Source organism: Hippoglossus stenolepis, chromosome 2 (genome assembly GCF_022539355.2).
Source record: "Hippoglossus stenolepis isolate QCI-W04-F060 chromosome 2, HSTE1.2, whole genome shotgun sequence".
Classification (NCBI taxonomy): Eukaryota; Metazoa; Chordata; class Actinopteri; order Pleuronectiformes; family Pleuronectidae; genus Hippoglossus; species Hippoglossus stenolepis.
In genome coordinates, this window is record NC_061484.1 from 10,829,099 (window position 1) to 10,849,471 (window position 20,373).

The 20,373-nt window shown below is 40.7% G+C and overlaps 1 protein-coding gene across 1 annotated transcript; it reads right to left on the bottom strand.

Annotated features, from left to right (window-relative positions):
• Nucleotides 1-273: 273 nt before the first annotated feature.
• Nucleotides 274-14,453, bottom strand: cxcl12b (chemokine (C-X-C motif) ligand 12b (stromal cell-derived factor 1)). Its single transcript, XM_035177001.2, has 4 exons — nt 14,292-14,453; nt 11,902-12,019; nt 6,356-6,439; nt 274-3,735 (listed from the first exon to the last, which is right to left on the bottom strand). Exons 1-4 carry the CDS (start codon nt 14,356-14,358, stop codon nt 3,699-3,701), a joined length of 306 nt encoding a protein of 101 aa, XP_035032892.1. The 5' UTR covers nt 14,359-14,453; the 3' UTR covers nt 274-3,698.
• Between the last annotated feature and the right edge of the window lie 5,920 nt (nt 14,454-20,373).

Sequence of the window (20,373 nt, forward strand, 5' to 3'; positions counted from 1 at the left end):
TGGTTCTCTTACTGGAAATGTGTAGTGGACGACTGTGTCACACAGGTGGGTTTACATCTGTACATGCATACACTGGATGTTAAATTGCTTTTATAACACTATCAATTAGATGATAATTACCACGGTGGCAATATTTTTTTCTTCCAGTACAGAAAACTAATGCCGTTTCAAATATCACTCAATGTAGCTTTAAATTGATAAAATACACGACTCAATGCTATTACAGAAAAGTTTTGGGATACAAAATGTTTTTCTGAAGTAAAGACAAACAGATTTATATTTCATATGACTTTATTGAAAAAGGGCTCGAGTATCAAAGCTAAAACACTGCCTCTTGGTTTACAATCACTAAAAATACACAGGGTAATGTCTCAGTACATCTCAGGCATATGAAGAATATGTGTCAGAAGCTGCCTCAAAAGAGGGAGAAGTTTTTTCACATTGTCTCGGGCTCCGAAGCAGAACACATGCTCCCACTCTGGTCATTTATCCACACCCTAATGTCAATAAAATGTGAATGTGTTTTGTCGTGTAAGACTGCTGTGAACATTTGGTCCAAAATTTACACTCATACATACATTTTCTATATAACTTAAATTTGCTGGTAAATGTGCGTGTTAGTAAAGATTTCTGTATATTTGGCTGATACAGTAGTTTAATGGTAGTGAATGCTGTGTACAGTGGATGTTCGATGAGGGTGGCTCTGACAATGCAAGGGTTAAATTGGACCACACAACTATAGAAAAACACTTGACTTAACTGTTTAGTACAGCTAATTACTTGTCGTGTCTAATTCACATAAATTATTAATGAAATGTTTACTACTTTTAATGATGTAACTTCTTTGTTATTGAGATAATGATCACATTATATATTAGAAAAGTGGAGCTTTACAGAAATGACCATCCAATCTTTTTGCTAGATGTAACTGTGGCAATGCACGTCAACAAACGAGTGAAATAATATAAAATCAATGTCCATTAACTTCAATCGCATGAATGAGAAATAAGTTACACTTGTATGACCATTGCACCATCAGCTGAAAAAGAGTTGAAATTGGCCACGAAAAACAAAGAGAAACAAAGACCATTACGACAAGCATCAGGACTTCGATCACAATTTTTATGGGAGGAAAATTGGGCCCTAATTTTGCGTAGTGGCAGCAGTTGAGTGAGATTGAAAGAAGGCCTGTGGGACACTGGGAGTGTCCAGATTGGAAGCACATGTCGGTCGGTCGCTCGGCTCCCAACTCAAAGGTTTTGTTCTGTTTTGGCTCGGTGGCTCTATTGACACATCATACATCAACCTCAGTAAGGCAGCAACAACTGTAATCAAGTGTTGGAGGGGCACGACCGAGCTGAATGGTTCCTCCTGTAACTCAATGGCAGCTGCCTTTTGTTTTCTATCACTGCGTGTTGGACGGAGGAGATTTTATTCGGTTGAAAATAAAACCAGAAAGACAATATATATCTTGTTTGATCTTTGTATTATAAAAAAAAAACGTTATAAGATGGCATTTTTATCCTTTGGAGCTTGAATGCGTTGCACTCTGTGTTTAACATATTGCAAACAGACCATTACACATCAGTGAAGTATTGCATGAAACCTTGAAAATGAAGTTTAATGCTGTTTTTTTTTTTTGCATTTTATGGAATCGCCTTCATTTAGCAGTAACTGCCTACTTTACATTGCATTAAAAAACATTTCATTTAGTAAAATTATACACAATATAAAAATAAAAGCATTACATATAAAAGACACATCTGATAATAAAGTGGCTCAAATATATATAAGAAGGGATGATAAAAAAAAAACAGCTTTCACTACTTTGAGAATTCCCTTTGTGACATTTATCATTCAGCTTTACGTTCTATACGATAATTTAGCTTTTCATTCCTACCCAGGACAGGTGTTGGTACGAAAATACTGGCATTAAATGTTGTCAGGACATTTACCCCTGCCCCTTTTGATAAGGTGTAAAAAAAGTCTTCAGATCAGGCTACATCCACATTACTATGTTTTCAATTGGAAACGCATCAACTCTGCTATGGACAAACCTGGCGTCCACACCACTCCAGAGTTTTAGAGCTGCTACACTCGAGAAGTTTGGAAACGCTGCCGGCCTCAATTTAGTTTGAAAACTCCAGGGCTGCGTTTCAGTTTAGACGAACAGAAACCGAGATGTTTGGAAACAATGACGTAGTTACTCACAAGCGCTTGCTGATTGGATCTTTTCAGTCACGATGTAGCCTCGGCTGATTCGCCAGCTTTAGCCTTGGTGTGAGTGTTGCCGACCATGTTGTCTTTGCTAACCGCTGTTGTGGAGTTAAATTCTGTATTTTACAACGATACACGTGCAGAAGTTATTATCGAGCAATCTGCGACAATTCCCGTGTCCAGTGGGACTTGAGCAGGATGCGCTTGTCCAGTGTTCATTAGTGGTCACGTGATATGCTTTTGCAGGCGTGTTAGTATGGACCGGGACTCGTACTGATACGCAGCCAAAACCCTCTTGCGGACAAAGATCGCTGCAACTAAAATCTAGTAATGTGGATGTAGCTCTTCTACCTGTTTCTAGAAAAAAATGAAATAGAAAGTTATACTTTCACCTGTTTCTTCATGATGCATATTTAAATGAATAAATATTTGGCTTTTGTTTACTAATATGTTCATTTAATTAGAAAAAAGCTGCATTGATAAGTGTCGTCTTAATCGGTACAATATGGCCTTCGTTATGCATCAGCTCTCCCTTTCCCTTTTCACTTCTGACTCCATCAACAGCGCTTTAACTTTCCTTTGACAGGTTTCCTATAAGACATTGAAGTCACAGCATCCCGCCTTAAATCTTGCATAAGATAAACAGTGAACTACAGTTACAGTATATCAAAGGCTCTGACCCTCTACACTGGATATATATAGCACCATAAGATCAGTGCTTGTTTCATAAACAGTTTGCATGAGCTCCATCTCTGTTTCGTTCATGCAGCAAGCTCAAAGACAACGCAACACCATGTGGTAGCACGACCAGCCCTGATTGGTCAGCCACTTGGGGGAGGAAAACCCCACGGGCCAGCGTCTCAGTCTGCCACATGACCCCTTGGTCTTGGAGTAATGCCACGTTCACTAGTCAAAAGTTGAGGTAATTGTATTGTTGTAAATAAAACCTATTGCTTTCACTTGGCGGATTTCCTAAATGAAACACTTCTCCTGTTTGCCAAACCAGATTTGGACCATGAAGGTAACATTACCCACAAAACCTTGCGTGTGCGACAGAAAGCTCGGTTTGTTCCTTTTATAGGCGTGTGAAGTTACAAAATACAATACACACACAGTCAGAGTTAGTTCATGTGAAGCACATTCTCACACACACACACTCATGCCAATAGCCCAGCGTTCACACACACACACACACACACACACACTCATACTGTATATCTGACATTAACATGCATCCCGTCATTCCGAGGTGTAACTGCATTCGGTGCTGACACAGAGCGACAGGTGACTGCGTGGGCGTCCGGAGGGATCGGTGGTGGTGCTGCATGGGGACGGCACGGTGGTGAAGTGCTGGTTCTGCGAGTGGTCCAGGGAGGTGGACGGGTACATACAGCGTGTTTACATGCATCCGTAGCAGTGACAGGGAGGTATATACTGCAGGTTCGGCACAGGCCTGGCGACGTACACGTCTTCCCTTGTGTTTAGTTCTTCTTGTTGCGTCTTCTGGATTTCTTCACCCTGGAGAGAGATTCAGAAAGATGAAGATGTATGAGTGAAAATGGCTACACTTCTGAAATGAACAGTTATAGATTCGCTAAATATGATGCTATTATATAATGATTAAGGAAACCACACATGGATGACCTGCTGTTAGAGGAGCTTATTAAAAAGCCACATGGCGGTAGAGGATGGTGAATCTGGCCAACGACCAGGTGGAGAGTAAGATTTCTATTTCATTCGACTTCACACTGCTCGAATACACTTCTGAAGAAAATACTAAACCTTTACCTTCACTACATTTGCTCGACTGCAAGTTTTCAGATCACATTTTACATTGAATTTTTATGAAAGAAAAGCTTTTAATTTAATATAAATTTCTTATTGTTAAACCAGTGGTTCCCCAACTTTTTGGCAAAAGGGATTTGGTTTATTACTTTTCTGATTTGTATAAAATTATATAATATTTCAGAAAAAGTTCAGATTCAATTCAAAGTCAGTTTGATGCCTACCCAGTTAATTGTCTTACAACCCCTCAGATTTATCTGCTGAGCTCTGAAGGAACCTGACCCACAGGTTGGGAATCACTGAAGTACTGACAGTAATAAGGTTAAATAGCTCAACCAGCTACAACTGTGAAATGCTGCTGATGATAGATCAGGATTGAAAATGTAATGTCTATGATACTGCGTCAGTCACAGGGTTTGATTTTCTCCTACTTTGAGTATATTTAGCTGAAAATACCTTTTGTTCAATTGGACTTACAATGCAGAAACTCTGAGTATTTTGTACTTTTGTGTAAGTAAAGGATCTGAATATCTTTTACTTACTAACGGTGACTTATATAACTTCCTACAATAATAAAAATGCTGTTGGGGAACAGAGTCCAGGCAACAATGATGATTACTGTTAAAAATGTGCATGTTTCTTCTAACAGGGCACTTGTGAATACAACATGGTGCTCAGGAGAGCAGTCATGGACATGTTGAGGCCTCGCGTGTTGGCAAAAATCAACAAAACAGCATATAAATGTCATTTCTACGATCAGCCGCACTCCCAAAAATTCCTTTCCAACATAAAATAGGTTAAAAAAAAATTATTCCAGTTGTGTGTCAGGACATGTACAATGAGTGTAGTCATAAACTTGGAATTTAAATATTTTATCTACGTTTATAAAATGCCTCATCTCTGCATTCAGTCGTGTCTCAGCACCTTCAGACACTATAGAGCACTTGGTACAGGCGAGTTCACAGGGACCTCCGACAAAACAATGATCGTTACCTGATACTGAAGCCATTTCTCCTCAGATGGGACTCTAACACTTGGACCCCGTTCAGTCCTGGTATTAACATCCTGAGTGATCCAATCACAAATGGTCAGCTTTTAAGTACGGGTGTGAGGGCACCCAAGACACATTGAGGACGCATTTGAGATCAGATCACTCGGACCACATTTGGAGGTGGTCTGTGACGCACGGGGCCACATGTGTGTCCTGGGCCACATATGAAGGACCACCTACTCAGCTGACAGCCACTACAGGTTCACAATGAACCAAAGTATTTTTATACTTTTCTGCATTACCATACGTTGCCTTATTTGTGACCACCAGCAGAATATTAACACTGATTGCCACTTTTTTATTTTTTTCAAAAAAATAGTTTCATCGTAAAGCTACACATTGAATCCCTCAGCCTTTCACTGGCTCTGCTCTCTCCTTCTCTCACTGACACACAAACACAGACTTCGGACAACTCAGACTGGCTAAAACATCATTTGGTCTCAGGAACAGAAATGACATGCGTGTTTATTTGCATATAGAGCAGGGAAGTGAGATCTGATCACAAGTGGGACTAAGGCTGGATGTTAATACCGGGCCTGAACGGACTTATTCTCCCACCACAACCAGCTCCTGGCAACTCTGCTGCTGTTAATAAATTTAGAGCTTCATTCATTCTTTCATTGATTGCCTCCAAACATAATCCAGTTTTCCCACTAAATCAGTGGTATAAAAACATTAATTCCTGGCAGGCAAGGTTGGTGCTGGGCCTCACTCCAGTTTCAGTGAACTACATTGTTTAAAAAACAATATCCTATAATTCCTCAGAAATTACTTTATTGTTAGTTTTCACATTGTGCACCTCAAGTGTTTATGGTGTTTTAATAAGCAGACTTGCAGCCTGGCGATAATCACCTCCAGATATATTGGGGAACTTACTTTTTTACGAGGAATTGCTCACATTTTAACTATGCAGCTCATTTAAAATTGAATGGGCAGCAGCAGGTTTTGCTATCAACAAGAAAAAAGGGAAGTCATTTTAAAACTCATAAACACATGGGGTAAAAATTATGAAGATTTGATTCGAGTAAAGTTTTTGCTACAGCCTCAGACGCTTGAGAAAGAAGGAAGCATGAAACGCCAGCGGCAGATTTATCTCCGCTCTTACTCGACGCTAATTATGTCACAGATAATAACTCAGCTGCTTACATCAACCGTGTCAGTGATTTGGGAGAGTAATTGCTGGCAGGAAACTGAGAAATGGCCGTTTTTAAACACGGTTTGTTTCTTCATTGCTGTATGTCATGTCTGTCCCTGTCAGCGCCGCTCGTGTCTGAGCGGCGGGAGCCAGGAGGTTTCTCTTACTTGTTGATGGCGTTCTTTAGGTACTGCTGCAGCCACTTGGTCTCTGGGTTGATGCAGACTTCCCTGTTGCTCTTCAGTTTGGCACTGCAGGAGAAAAAACACCAAGATTAGACTCCACATGCTCTCATTTGATGTGATTGACCTGTTTTAAATCCTAATGTGCACAGTGGTGGGATGTAACAAAGTACTTTTACTTCGTTACTGTACTTCAGTACATTTTTCATGTATCTGTACTTTTCACTTTTACTCAACTGCATTTATCAGCGAATATCTCGACTTTCTACTTCACTACATTTTTTACAGAGCACTGTGTTTCATGTTTATATCTTTGAAGATAATCAATAACGAGAGGGGAATCGATCCATTGATCCAATCAGAGCGGGCAGGTAACATTAGACCCCGCCTCCTGCAGCTTAGACTTAGAAACAACCTAAACCAGAGGGGGAGGGATGAGCCAAATGTATAAAGACAAAGAACTGCTTCCCATCGGTGTGTATATTTCAAACCAACCTTTGTCTTGTGCACCATGCTCTGAGCACTAAACTGACAATACTCTAACAGATTTGTGTCTCGTTCCTCGTTGTCAGAGTGGGATTGCAGAATTGCCACGACAGTACATTTTTATCGATGTATTTTTACTTTTACTTTAGTAAAATGTTTGAATCCTTCCTCCACCACTGGATAAACATCCGCTCTTATATGTGGTGCTAAATGGAGGCAGCACAGATAAAGAGGAGGCTGTGAGTCTGATCCAAACTTGGATACCGGTGTGAACACCGTCACCTCTTGGCTTCCTCTGTAGATGAACATCTGCTGACGGTGCACAGTGCAGAGACTGTATCTGTGTTGATGAGACAAATGACTTTCTAACAGTTACATCTAAGACTTCAGTGGATTTCCCACATTTTACAGAGTCAGCAGATTTGATTTATGCCAGTGCTCAATGAATCAACTTGTAAACACTTGCCTGGGAGAAGTGATCCATCAGGACCAATCTATCAGCTCCCCCCCCCCTTTCTAAGTAAAAGTTTGGCAATTTGGTCTGCAGATTAAACTGATGTGAGTAAAGTGGTGGTGTTCAACAACAGAATAATCATGGTTGTTGTGAGATGCATATTGTGAACTTTGTTGCCATTTAATTGTTGCAGATCGGCAATATCAGAACTTGGAGCAAGCTTAACCAAACAGTAACAGGTGACTCTTCACTGTCATGGGTTACCTTGCTCAAGCAACATCTCTGAAGTATCAAGTGCAGAAAAATATGGAGAATACTGGCATCTTTCCATTGTAGGCTATAATTTTTATAGTAATGATCAGAAATATACAATATAGGCACATTTCAGTTATTAAACTTGAATTCACAAGATCCCTGTTATAGTCTTTTCAATTTAAAGCAACATTTATAGCTTCCAAAAGCACTTTAAGACAATAATACATTTTTAACCTCTTAAAACACTTAACTGTTTTTTTTTAAGGTATTATTGTTGTTATTGATATTACAATAAATTATTATTACAATAAATATTTGAAATGATAATTATGGTGTAGTTGAAGAGATAATAGTCTAAAGATGCTGCACTCTAAGATGTCTTTAAATTTATCGTTTTTTTTTTTTTTTTAAGAAAACCCACTTCACCAAATGCTTAACTTTAATCTCTGAAAACCCCAAAACATCTTACAACACTTCCCAGTTAAAACCAGAGGATTAGAATCTCTGACAACCTGTCACCTTTACGTCAAGAGTTTGCTGCCAAATCTAACATCAGATAACCTGCAATATCTTTCAACCATGAAGAGAACACGGATCCCTTTGTTAGAACCCATTATAACATGAAATACGAAATACCATCCGTATTTAACGTTTTGATAAGGAAGACCTCACTGTGGAAATGAGCACAATACGTCAGGATCATGTCCGATGAGGCTGATGAAGGCCGAGCTCAGCGACACCTCGACTAAGCTCTAAAATCCTCCGAGCATCCTGCCACACGTCACAGCTGGATGGCCGCGGATTACTGCACAGAACAGGCTGTCACCCTCCGCTAGGTGGTGAGAAATCACAGCTCTCTGTTTCCACTCAGGCACAGCTGGGAGGGAGGCTTCCAGCGCAGGTCGCACTCTCCTGTATGGGCCTTGTAAAACTGTCTCTGCGCTGCACACACAACACGCAGCCTGACGTGGACAGAGTTTGGAAGAGTTTGGTCAGGCTCGTTTTCGGTTTACACATCTTGAAAGGCCCAATTTAACGGTATTGTTGGTCCAAACTGGTGGAAAAGTCTCACATCACACATCAAAAGGTGCATTTTTTTTTGTCATTTTCTGAGGCCTTTGTTCTCCTGCCACATTCATTTTAGGACCATATAAAACAGCTAAAGCAAATTCCGTTCTATCTTGACGTGAGAATAGCGTTTTATGAGAGTGGAAGTAAGTACATCGCTGCAGGAATCCAAGTCTCTGACGAAGTAAATTACCCAAAAGACTTGCTGTTTTAGAGATTTTATTGCTTCCACCAATGAGGTTGTTTTGTTTGTTTGTTAGTTAGCAGCATTACACAAAAATAGCTTGGAGGGATGCGATGTGAGTCAGGGAAGAACCCACTAAACGACCGGGGTTTCTAAGGGGAGTGTGTTCAATCCAAATAAAAAAGTACTGGATTCAGTGTAATGTGGTTTCATAAGGGGATTGTTCAGCCTCGATGGAGGTGTATACTCTCCAAGTGTCCCTCTGGTTACATTTCTATTTATTGTTGTGTTATCTGTCTCCCTGACCTTTATTGTCCAGGACACCCTTGTAAACATGATTTTTTAAAATCTCATTTCACTTTCCTGGTGAAATAAAGGTCATTGTAAATAGCTAAGAAATAAAAAAAATCCCTCCTTCTGATTTACAGCTCTGCGGTGACAGAGAGTGTGTTCTGGCCTGTTGATGAAGAACCGAGCCAAATATTTAGAAGAGGATTTGTTCTGTCATCAGACACTGAGCTTCAGATCCACTGGTCTGAGCAGGAGGGGCGGGCGGCCGGGGTCTCGCTCCCTCCAAACATGTGGGTCTCACACCTCGGTGGCAAAAGGTCGTGTATGAGACTTAACAACTCGGAGGTGTATTACCTCGCTGCTCCTCTTTCTCCGCCCTCCATCGCTCCATCACACAACTCTGCAAATTAAACACATTCCTCTCCGCCTCGAACTGCTGGCTGATTTAATTTGTGCCCCCTCCCCACCACCTCTGCCGCCCCTTTAAAGTGCCACCTCCCCTATTCCTCACCCCCATTTAGATGCGCGCACACGTGCAAATGAGCAAATGGCTGCTCAACTTAAAAGAGCGGTTCAGGAGCATCAATCTGAGCATCAGGCCTCAAATCCCTCAAACTAACATGTGAGTCAGGAGGCCAAACAGCTCAGTAACTGGATCTGTGTTTGCTTTTCCTCCGGGGATGTCCCCTTCTTCCCCCTCCACTTTATTTTATTAGGGATGGCCCGGCTCATCCACTCGGGGAGCTCGCCGCTGTTTTCATGTGTCTCCCTCCATCCTGTTTATCTGTCTGCTTGTCTGGATGACCAACCGAGAGCCTAAACCCTAATTGACTTGGCTGGAATTGGAGGAGCGGAGTTCCACAAGCAGCAGGTAGTAATTACTTCACAGCAAGTTAATACCAACAGCATGCGGGGGGGGGAGTGGGTAGGAGGAGGGCGCACGGTGGGACGTAGCGGGTGGAGGGGACAGAGGAGGTCTGGGGGGTGAGGCTATAGTGTTACTGGCTTTCTTTCATCTGTCTCAGTAGAGATACAGGCGCAGCGCTCTGCAAACTGAATGACTGCTTGACTCCTCGGGCCGGTTTGCGGAGTGAAGTCAGAGGGCGTGTGTGGCCCCGGCCGGAGCATCACATGTCCTCACTGACCTTTCGCCACTCACTCAACCCGCCGCCCCTCCCTCCGTCCCTCCCTCCCTGTTTTGGTAGAAGCACCACAGACTTATAGCCTTTTGGCTGTGTGTCTTCTGCCATCAAGTTTTCTATAGCGAACAAATGAATGGGGCTGTTTTAGTTAATGTGTTCCAGACCACTGACATTATTCCCAATGCAGTTGGGCAGTTTGAGTCGGGGAAATAAAAGAAAAAGTGTATAAGGGACACGGAGGGGGTCAGCACAAATACAAAGGTAATCGCTTTGACCCTCAATTATTGCTTCCTTTACAAAACATAAATGGCCCCCAGAGCTCGGGCCGTCGCTGCTTTCCTCTCTGAGTGGATCGTGTTGTTTTAAACTCAGGCCTCTCGCTCAGGAAGGAAGAGAAAGATTTTAACACCATACTTCACACATCTGTTTTTTTTATCTACACCGGATTTAATTAATGTATCTTTTATTAGGTTTGGATTTTATTTTACTCACCAAATAACAGTGAAAATGAAATCAAAAAAATGGCTGACAGGATAATTACATAGGGATAATGAAACACTCTGCCTGCGCCTTTGATAGTCAGAGTGATTAGGGCTTATGTAATAAAACTGTGCAGCTATCAACAATCAAGGATGGTGAAAAAAGTCTGAACTGTGTTGTCAACAATATCCTTGGTCTATTTTTTTTACCATTTCTTTGATTTTATCTAAGATAAAAACTTTTAACAGCTCACTGCTTTCAGCACATTTTAAATATTTTCTTGTGCAATATATGGGTGAATATGTTTGGATGCATAGTTTTTTTTCCCATAGTTTATATTTAAAGGGTTCACTATATAAACATTTGGATTTTCATTGGAGGGGGTATAATGGGTATATATTTCAATATAATAAATGAATTATAACTAAAATGGCACTTTTTACATTTAATTTAGATTTAATCATCTTTAATCCAGATTAAATAATATTTCATTGGCTGAATAAATATGCCTATTCGGTTTCCTTTAACCTCTTTTTAATTCTCATTATTTGGTGCAACGGCTCTTACAAGTGTTCCTACAGCTTTTCTGCAATGAAATGCTGCTAAATCAACCTTTTACGCTCAGCAGTCACGATAAAGACGTTTGGGTTGAGTTTAAAATTTGAAATCAATAAAAACCTATAGAGCTACGTTATAATTTTAACACTAGTTCTGCTCCTGAAGAACATATATAAGATCATTCTGACCCGTTGCTCCACCGCGTGTTGCAACATATCTAAGGAGCATCATGTTTCATTCAATGAGCACATGGACCCAACAATGGTCCTGTCACCGACCACCCAGCTATTATATCCCAGTGCATGAACGTCCAGTACAAACAGAGACTTTAAAGCCTCTAAAGACGAATAGTCACTGAGCTGGAGCTTGTGTTTGAACCTCCTGCACATGGAAAGGGAGACATTGTCTGAAACATGCCAGAAGACTGCAGGATAGCAGAAGCTTGACACTAAACATCACAGTCATTAACATTCACCTAATCTCACCCACATCCTTAAGAATGAACTTCAACAAGCTACATCAGTGACGGGATCATTTAAAGGACCCACTCAGGAAATACTGTATGTTTCATCAAGCTTTACTCAGTGGAGTAACTTTATACCTATTTACTTACATGACTTGGAAGGGGCAGTTGGGCGTGTGGAGGAACTTGAGCTCTTTGATGGAGCGCTGGGGAACCGTGTTGAGGGTGGAACGACACCAACACCGCTCCACCAGACTGATGGGCTTCGCTGCAAACACACAAAGGAAAATCACAAATTAGCATTATATATTATAGCAGAGAAATTCAATAGGATTACAAGGGAATAAGTTGACACAAGCGTCGACAGGATTTGAAATAGATCGGTTGAATGTGTTTTGCAGTCCAGTAGCGGATGAGGTGGCTACTGGACAGGATGGAAAATTGCTTAAATGTTTAATTTCAATGTCGTACACAGAGAAGGGATTGTTAAGATCCACACAAGGATTTAAATCAAAATGAAAGTAGCTTTGACTCCATTTCAGTTGTAATTAAATGCCTCACATCCCTCAGAAGACAAATGAAAAAAACATGTTCAGTGTAACAAGTCTTCAATCGTATGGGAACATGTGGGTTTACCTGCTACAGCTCTGACCAACATGTTCATTAAAAAGAGATTAGCACTTTCTGACCACTCACACACACACACACATGCAGAATTTTAGCTTTTCACTCCCAGAGCATTTAGCGCGGCCTCCCTGAAGGAGAAGGGCCCTCGACATTCAATTTGCAATATTTGTCCTCTTTTATGAAAGGGCCCTCTGCGGCTCAGACGGCATCAACAGCCTCAGTGGAAATCACCTCAAGTACATTCTTAAAATGATTACAAATCACCCCGCGCCTCCATGGAGGCTTTGCGGGGGCCCAGAGGACCACAGATGCACAAACTTCAAAATGCAGGCGATTATTGTAGTTTTGTAATTGTTTGCCCTCTTAAAAATCTAAGGAAATAGTGATTGTGGTTGTGAAAATGTCAGTGCTGAGGATGAAAGCAAATAAAAACTTAAATGAGTTAAGAAACCATCTAATGGCCCGGACTTGAGTCTTAATAGACCGGGTTTGAAAAGGGGGAAAAAAGCTTTGACAAATCTGCACTGAGAGTCAATAAATTATAGAGGGACACAGAGCAGATGCAGATTTTTGTGGATGTTTAGAAAATTCAAACAACTCATTCCCTGTATCAGAGCCGTTTCCTGCTCAGATAAACACACAAATCAACAAAATCAAGTGGAACTAACAGACTTTGGTTCCAAGGTTCAGCATATTCCCATTGATATGCATGTTTATATAGCAACACCAAATGTGCTGCCACAAATGGCTAAATCCTCAGTAATATCAGCCTAATGACTCTCACCCATTCAGGCTCTTTTCTCATGCAAACTAAGGGATCATTATGCAGCACGCAGCACCAGGGCCGGCAGCGAGCATCCACCGCTATCACCAGCGCATTGTTTATCCCTAATTAGAAACTAATTAAAAGAAAGCAAAGAGAAAAGACAAATGCACACATTTAGAGCCGACTCTTTAATGTGCTACCGGGGGTCCGACTGGGGCCGAAACCACAAGCGGAGAATAAACGCAGGGCCCCCAACACCCTGACATGTTCCGTACTGCAGGTTAACATGAGGAAGATTACTGCTGGGTCAGCACTTCACCACAACTCTGACACGTGAAGGATTTCAGTTCAAATAGCAATTGAATCATTTCACCTTGATTTACTGATTAAAAAAACAAAAAGATAAAGATATAACTGTTAAATATTATATAACACTGCAGTAGTAATGTAGATTACCAATTAGTCAGTATGTTCTATTTCAACTTCTATACCATTAATCCAGAGTTGGAACAATATGTATTTTTAATCAAATGTTCTGATTCTTTTTTTATTTGATTTAATAATGAAAAAAAAAAAGATAGAGATCTTTGAAAACCAGCAAAAATTAACCCTTGAAAAGTCAGTCAATCGGTTATTTTCAATTAATGGCATGAACAACTACTCAATCCAAAATTAGCTGCATTAATTTGACGAATCCACCAATCATTACAGTGCTACAATAGGCATTTAATAGAGAAAAATAATAATGAATTCTAAAATAAAAGTCTAATCTCTCCTCACTAAAAAAGATTTCTTTCTAGACGTCAACAAGTGAAGCTCATCATCATCATCATCATCATCAACCAAAATCTAGAGGAATAAAACATCGACGATGCCAGAAGTTAAGTTTTGACAACTAAAAAGAAATTAAACATGAAAACAGACAGTATCTTCATTATGATGTGAGACATTCTACTGATTTTCTAATACAGACAGTTATTCAATAGCTAATATAAATACAAAGAACCAATATTAATAATCCAAATGATTGATGGAGCAAAACCCTTTCCACATCTATATATCTACAAACCTCCATGTTAAAAAGTTACCAAAGAAACAGTCACAAGTTCCAGTAATAACCAGTCTACCATTCCTGTCCTGGACTCACCGCTGCAGGCTGGTGTATGTGTGGCCACGGCCAGCAGAGCCATCAGTGCCAGCAGTTTGACATCCATGGTAGTGGTTGGCTCACAGGCTGCAGGAGGGCTGCTCTCTCTCTCTCAGCTACAATCCAGGGCACAACTGTGACCAGCAGCTCTGCTCTTTGCTGTGTTAAAGCCTCAGATGGGGGAGAGAGAGAGGGAGAGAGAGAGTGGAGAGGGAGTCCCACTTTCTCAGGAGGGAGGGGGGTCCCAGCATGAGAGGAGAGGAGGTGAAAGTATGGGAGAGGAGAGGAGGGGAGGGGAGCGGCAGCGAGTCAGTACAGACTTCCTCAATTGTAAATGTGTTGGCTGAGAATCAAGAAGAAAGTCTGTGGAATTCTGTCTCTCTTTTTTCTCTCATTTCTCTCCAGTTGGTCTCTTTCATTTTCTCTCTTCCTGCTAAGTTTTATTCCTCTTTTATTTACATACTTTTGTCAGTTTCATCTCTATTTCCAATTTTTTGTCACTTTCCTCCTTCTTGCATTTTTCTGTTAATTCGCTTCCCCTCCTATTGCCATCTGCCAGACACACACACACACGCACACGCACACACACATGCAGCTTCCACCACGTCCCACCAATCACTCACTATTTCCAGAGCCAGATCTCCTGTGGTTGCACTAATATTGTTGTATATTTCAGCTGAATGTTGTGTTATTGTTGACTGGGATACAGACTGTCACTCCCCCTCCCCCCCTCTCTCTCTCCCTGTACTTGCATGCATGTCTCTGTCTCTTTTCCTGCTCACTGTCTTCTTGTCATCTGCCTCGGCTCTCATCCATAACGCCTGGTTCATGTCTTTATTGGGCTCCTCTGGACTTTTATTGTCTGCTCTGTGATGAAACCATCAGGGGCCCGTGATGGTTTCAATAACAGGAGCAAGGAAACGCAGTGCTGAAGGAAAATGAGAGCATTTGTAGATCCTGATGTAACTGTTGGTGAAAGATGATTACCATAAAGCTGCAAGTGGAGGTGAAGCTTCAGTGACGGGCTGCCACGTTTGCCAAAATCAGTAAACTGAATAATGTCACACTTCTCAACAGCTTTAAAAGAAATATTTCAAAATAAATTCAAAAGCAAAACTATTTTGTGAGAAAATATAATATTACAGTACAATACATATACAATGACAAAAGTTAAGACATAAAAAAAGATTATTAAAACATTTCCTTTCTAAGGTTTATGTTTAAAAATAGAAACTGTCTGTAAAGAGTCAATACAACAACAGTGAACAGTGATTTTTCCCACCATCAACAAATCAGTGAAAAGAACTGTTTCAATAACTAAACCTAAATGTAGCACCATTACAATTGTGTTAATTTATAATAAGGACTTTATTACAGAAACAAACAAGAAACGTAAATGAAAAAAGAAAAAGCAGCAGATACATGCTAAAGGTTGGATGTACCAGTTCATACATAAATTATACAATAAGTGAAGATGAAAATGATACAATAATGAATGAATATAAGATAGTCTTTCTCTGTTTATAGAGGCAAAAAACAATTTACATTTTCCAATTTATTATTTTTCAGTTAATCAAAGAATAATATCTATGCTTTTCTCCTCTTCTAAGGTAAGTGCCACTGAAGGAAACATTAATGCAGCCAAACTGCAAGCTAATGATGATCAGTTTTCATGGTGTACATTGTATGTTTCAAATGTTTTTTGTTAAAATGTTTTTCAAGTTAACAATGGCATTAAAAAGTGCTAATTTAAGCTTTTACTTTTTCCAAAAGCTGATCAGATGCTCATAATTATCTATATAATTTAATTAACTCTTCTCCTGTTAGATTAAGATTTGATTTGATCTCTTTTACTTGTTACCAGAGTTGTAATGGGTGGAGGGGAGATAAAAGCCGTCAGTTTGTACATGTGTCTGCAGCACATGTTGATGTGATGGAGAACTTCCAACAACATGTGGAAAAAAGAAGCAGTGAGCGTCCATGTAACAGGAAACACGTGTGTGTAGATGCAGCTAAGTGGTTGAGAATATACATGTGTGTGTGTGTGTGTGTGTGTGTGTGTGTGTGTGTGTGTGTGTGTGTGTGTGTGTGTGTGTGTGTGTGTGTGTGTGTGTGTGTGTGTGTGTGTGTCTGCAAACATGCATGCAGGTACACATGTTTTTGTCTCCTGACTCTGCTGCTCTGAACCCAGCAGCTGGTGAACTGAAACTGGTCTTCATGCCAGAACTTGACTCCCTCTCTGTCGGAGCTGTGGAAGTGCTTGAACACCCCCACCCTCAACTGCAGCCCCTTACCACCACCACCACCACTGTAATAAAACCATAGACTGCTAAACACTGTCTGTCAAGTCATACACTGAAACCCCTCCCCTGTGGTTTACAGGCCTGTACCATGGCAGCGTGCTGAGAGAGTCCTCGCAGGTCTGAGTCCTGCTGTCGGCTGTAAACCTGAGAGGGTGTTTACTATGAGCTAGAGTCCAGCAATATAAATCCCATTTAACTACCATTAACAGTGAAGGAGATGAAACAGCAAATTACCTTGAAAGTATTTAATCCGTATTCTATTTATTTTTTAGACAAAAACCTTTGTTGATTTATGGCCCAAATAACAATAAAGAAGTTAAATAACAGCTGATTGTCAGACAAATTATAAAACACATTTATTCTCTAGTGATATTCAGATATTTGATTATTGATATTTATCTTCACAGAGATTGAAATACCTACTTCAGTTATTTCTGTTGACACCATATGAATGATGAAGTTTTGATTTCAGTCTGTACATTTCAAAATATTTGGAAAACATGTTTTTTCCTCTTATTTTGGATGAACTGCTCCTTTAATCTTTAAAGCCATTCCTGTATCAGAGTATGAGCTCTACAAAAGGACAGCAGTAGTAGCTTTCTAGAGCAGGGCTGGGAAACAGATGTGGGTTTATATGGTTTGATTTGATTAAACACAGTCCATCCCAGTGAAGCTCAACCTTCAGCTCGAACCTTCAACATGCAACTGGGTTTGGATTTCCTTCATGTATGTAACATTCCAATGATGGGATGTCTGGCAGTGTAAAATAAGTCTGTATCATGTTTCATGCAAACACTAACATTTACATGATAGCCCAGATAAACCCCAAATTCCCAAATTACCCAAAACAGTGTCAATCTTATCATCACTTCACCGAGGGCTTGTATTTACCGAGACCAAAAACAAATGTCACAAGCGTTTTAGCTGCTCTGGCGCTAACACGCCACAGAGGCACTTCTGTGATGGAGGCCGGGAATGCGTCTGGCGGGTTCACCGCAGACCTGCGGGACACCGCTGCCACTTGTATCACACGTGGGGTCAGAGGTCAGCGTTTCATGTCCCTGTATAAGGTTACAGGCAGTAGAGCTGCCAGGTCTTTGTTGCGGACCAGCCCGGATAGACGAGCTCGCACAAACAGTTGCCACGATGAGGGAGATGATGGAGGGCAGACGGGTGTTTGGTCTACATCAGGTCCACACATGCAGCGCCTGCCACGCCAACTGATCTGAATCAAGTAATTGGCCAAATAAAGATGATTATAACATTGTTTGTCTCTTGTAAAACTGAACTGAATGTGTACTGATGTGGTTAAATAGGAATGAATGGGGGTTTTAATGAATTTTTATACTGTCTGACTCAATCTGCTGTTTTCAGGCCAAGCCTCCATTCAGGGTTTGCAGTGATGAAAGAGTCTCAGAAAAAGAAAACATATATATGTTAAACTAGAACTAAAGAGTATAAAAATAAAGAGTCTAATGCTCTCTGTCCACTTCAATAACCATCTTTCATCAGCAGGTGTGTCATAGCACTCAAACCAAACCCACACAAACACACGTTATTAGCGTGTTTCGCTGCCTTCCATGTAAAAATGAACCCAAATAAACACAGACTAATCTCGTCAGTAATCTCTTGGTAAGATCTCCACGTTCCTGTTGGGATCTATCGTGTGGAGAATTGCTTTGCGGTGCAGAGTTTATTGTGTTTGTCCAGCAGTTTGAGTCTGGTGCTGAATTTTGTTTTATGGTGGCGGAGCAGATGAAAGGTTTCCCTCCACTGGTCTTAGATAAACAGTAGTTCAACGACCACTGCAGGGCATGGAGGCCTCTATATGAGAGGCTCAATACGTGCAGTGTAAACACACATTAATCAACACGTGGAAGCATTTCTCCGAGCACCAAATGTATCGGCTGCTGTATCATCAACGGGGGAAAGTGTTAAGTAAAAGCGAGTTCTATTTATAGCTAATACATTTACAGTGTGGTGATTCTGGATTGGATTAGGATTAGGATTTCTTTGTTGAGTGATTTACTAACTTGGTATATTTTAAGGATGCGTGTGAGGGTTCTGTAAACAGGAGGTTTTGGGGGTTTAAAGTGTGTGTGTGTGTGTGTGTGGGGGGTTAGAGAGGGGGCTGGCTGTGTGATGTGAGTGTGATGTGTGTTTTTGGGGTGGGGGTGTGGCTGGGGGTCCCTGTTATCAGGGCAGCTGGTGTCTCAGGAAGGAGGAACACACACTCACACACACATGCTGAGGATTGATTAAGCTTGATGCTTCGTTAATTACTTTAAGTCCATAAATCGGTAAATCCGCATATATTGTCTTTGGCCATTTGTTTAACTGTTGGTGGATCACAAAAGATGCAGCTGAGTTTATCAGAAGCTGAAAGAGATTTAGAAGCTGCCAAAATAAAGTGCCAAACGGTGCCAATGTGAAAGTGTACGAGTAGATCTCTTACCAATTTCATTTGACTCTCACTAACGTACTTATTCATGCAGTCTGTTTGGAATTGTGACTTTTTCAACATACTTCTTATCACCCACAAAGTTTTATCTGAGACGTCCTTGTGACAGAAAAATAATCAATATGTTTCACGGCCCTGCTTATTACCTCCTCAAGGAAGTTATGTTTTCACCCATGTCCGTTTGTTGTTGGTTTGTCAGCAGGATTATCAAAAGAAATCTCCATGAAACTCTGAATTAAAAGAGACATATTCCTGGGGGTGATATTTATTAGTGTGTGTAATTTGGCGAGGATCCAAATATCTAATTGAAATGTGGTTTCGTTAGGGGAGTGTTGGGCCATGGTGGAGGTACGTTGCTCTACAGAAAGTCGATTCTATTTAGGAGTTACATGAGCATGTACCACTGCACTAAACTTACATGGTGACATTTAACTCAAGTACTTAAGAAAATAAGTTACTAAAGCTACAGTAGAAACTTAAAATGAACAGGCATTCTGAATCTAGTAAGGATATTCAGTTATTCAGTGCACATACTGTTGATGATTTTGAACACTGCAATCAGAGTGTGTTTTTGACTGCAATGACATTTTAATGTTTTATTTGTAAGGCCAACACACATTAATCAACATCACTGTAAATGTGTCTTTCAGTCCTTCAGCAAGATGTTTCCGCCAATGCGATAAAAAATATACAAAGTAAATTCATTAGTAAAGAAACTTTTCATGGTACTGAAAATGGGAAACTCTCATTGACAAAAGAAATAGTGCAGGAAACACTGTACAACATTTTTTATGAGTAACGTTAACAGCCCGTGCAGGTTTATATGAGCGCTGAGAGGGCAGCAGTTGAGCAGCAGCCCTGAAGAAACAATGAGTAAAGACCACAGAGGTCTTGGCTCAACAAAAGATGCAGAAAGCTCTTCATTGAGTTCAGCCTCTTGACCATTTTAATCCTGCACTTCCCATTCACATGTACAGCACATACAGTCAGAAAGCTGCGGCTGCCAGCGGGGAGCGATGATAAAGGCATTTCCATCTGAATACGTGTCTGGTCTTTAGGTAGACACGTCCTGAATGTGTTTGAAGTTCTCTGCTCTCCTTGGCTGTCAGTTATGGGAGAAAGGCCTCTCAGTGACTAATCCAGTTTACTCTGTGCCCGTCTGTGGAGGAGAGAATCTGGCATGACACCAAATGCCACTCTATAGATGTTTTTCCAAACAAAGGCAAAAAAAAAAAATGGCTGCCCCTCCTCTGCTCTCCTCCTCCTCACTCTGGTTTCCTGCTTGACAAGCACACTGAATGCGTCGCGTCTTTCATAT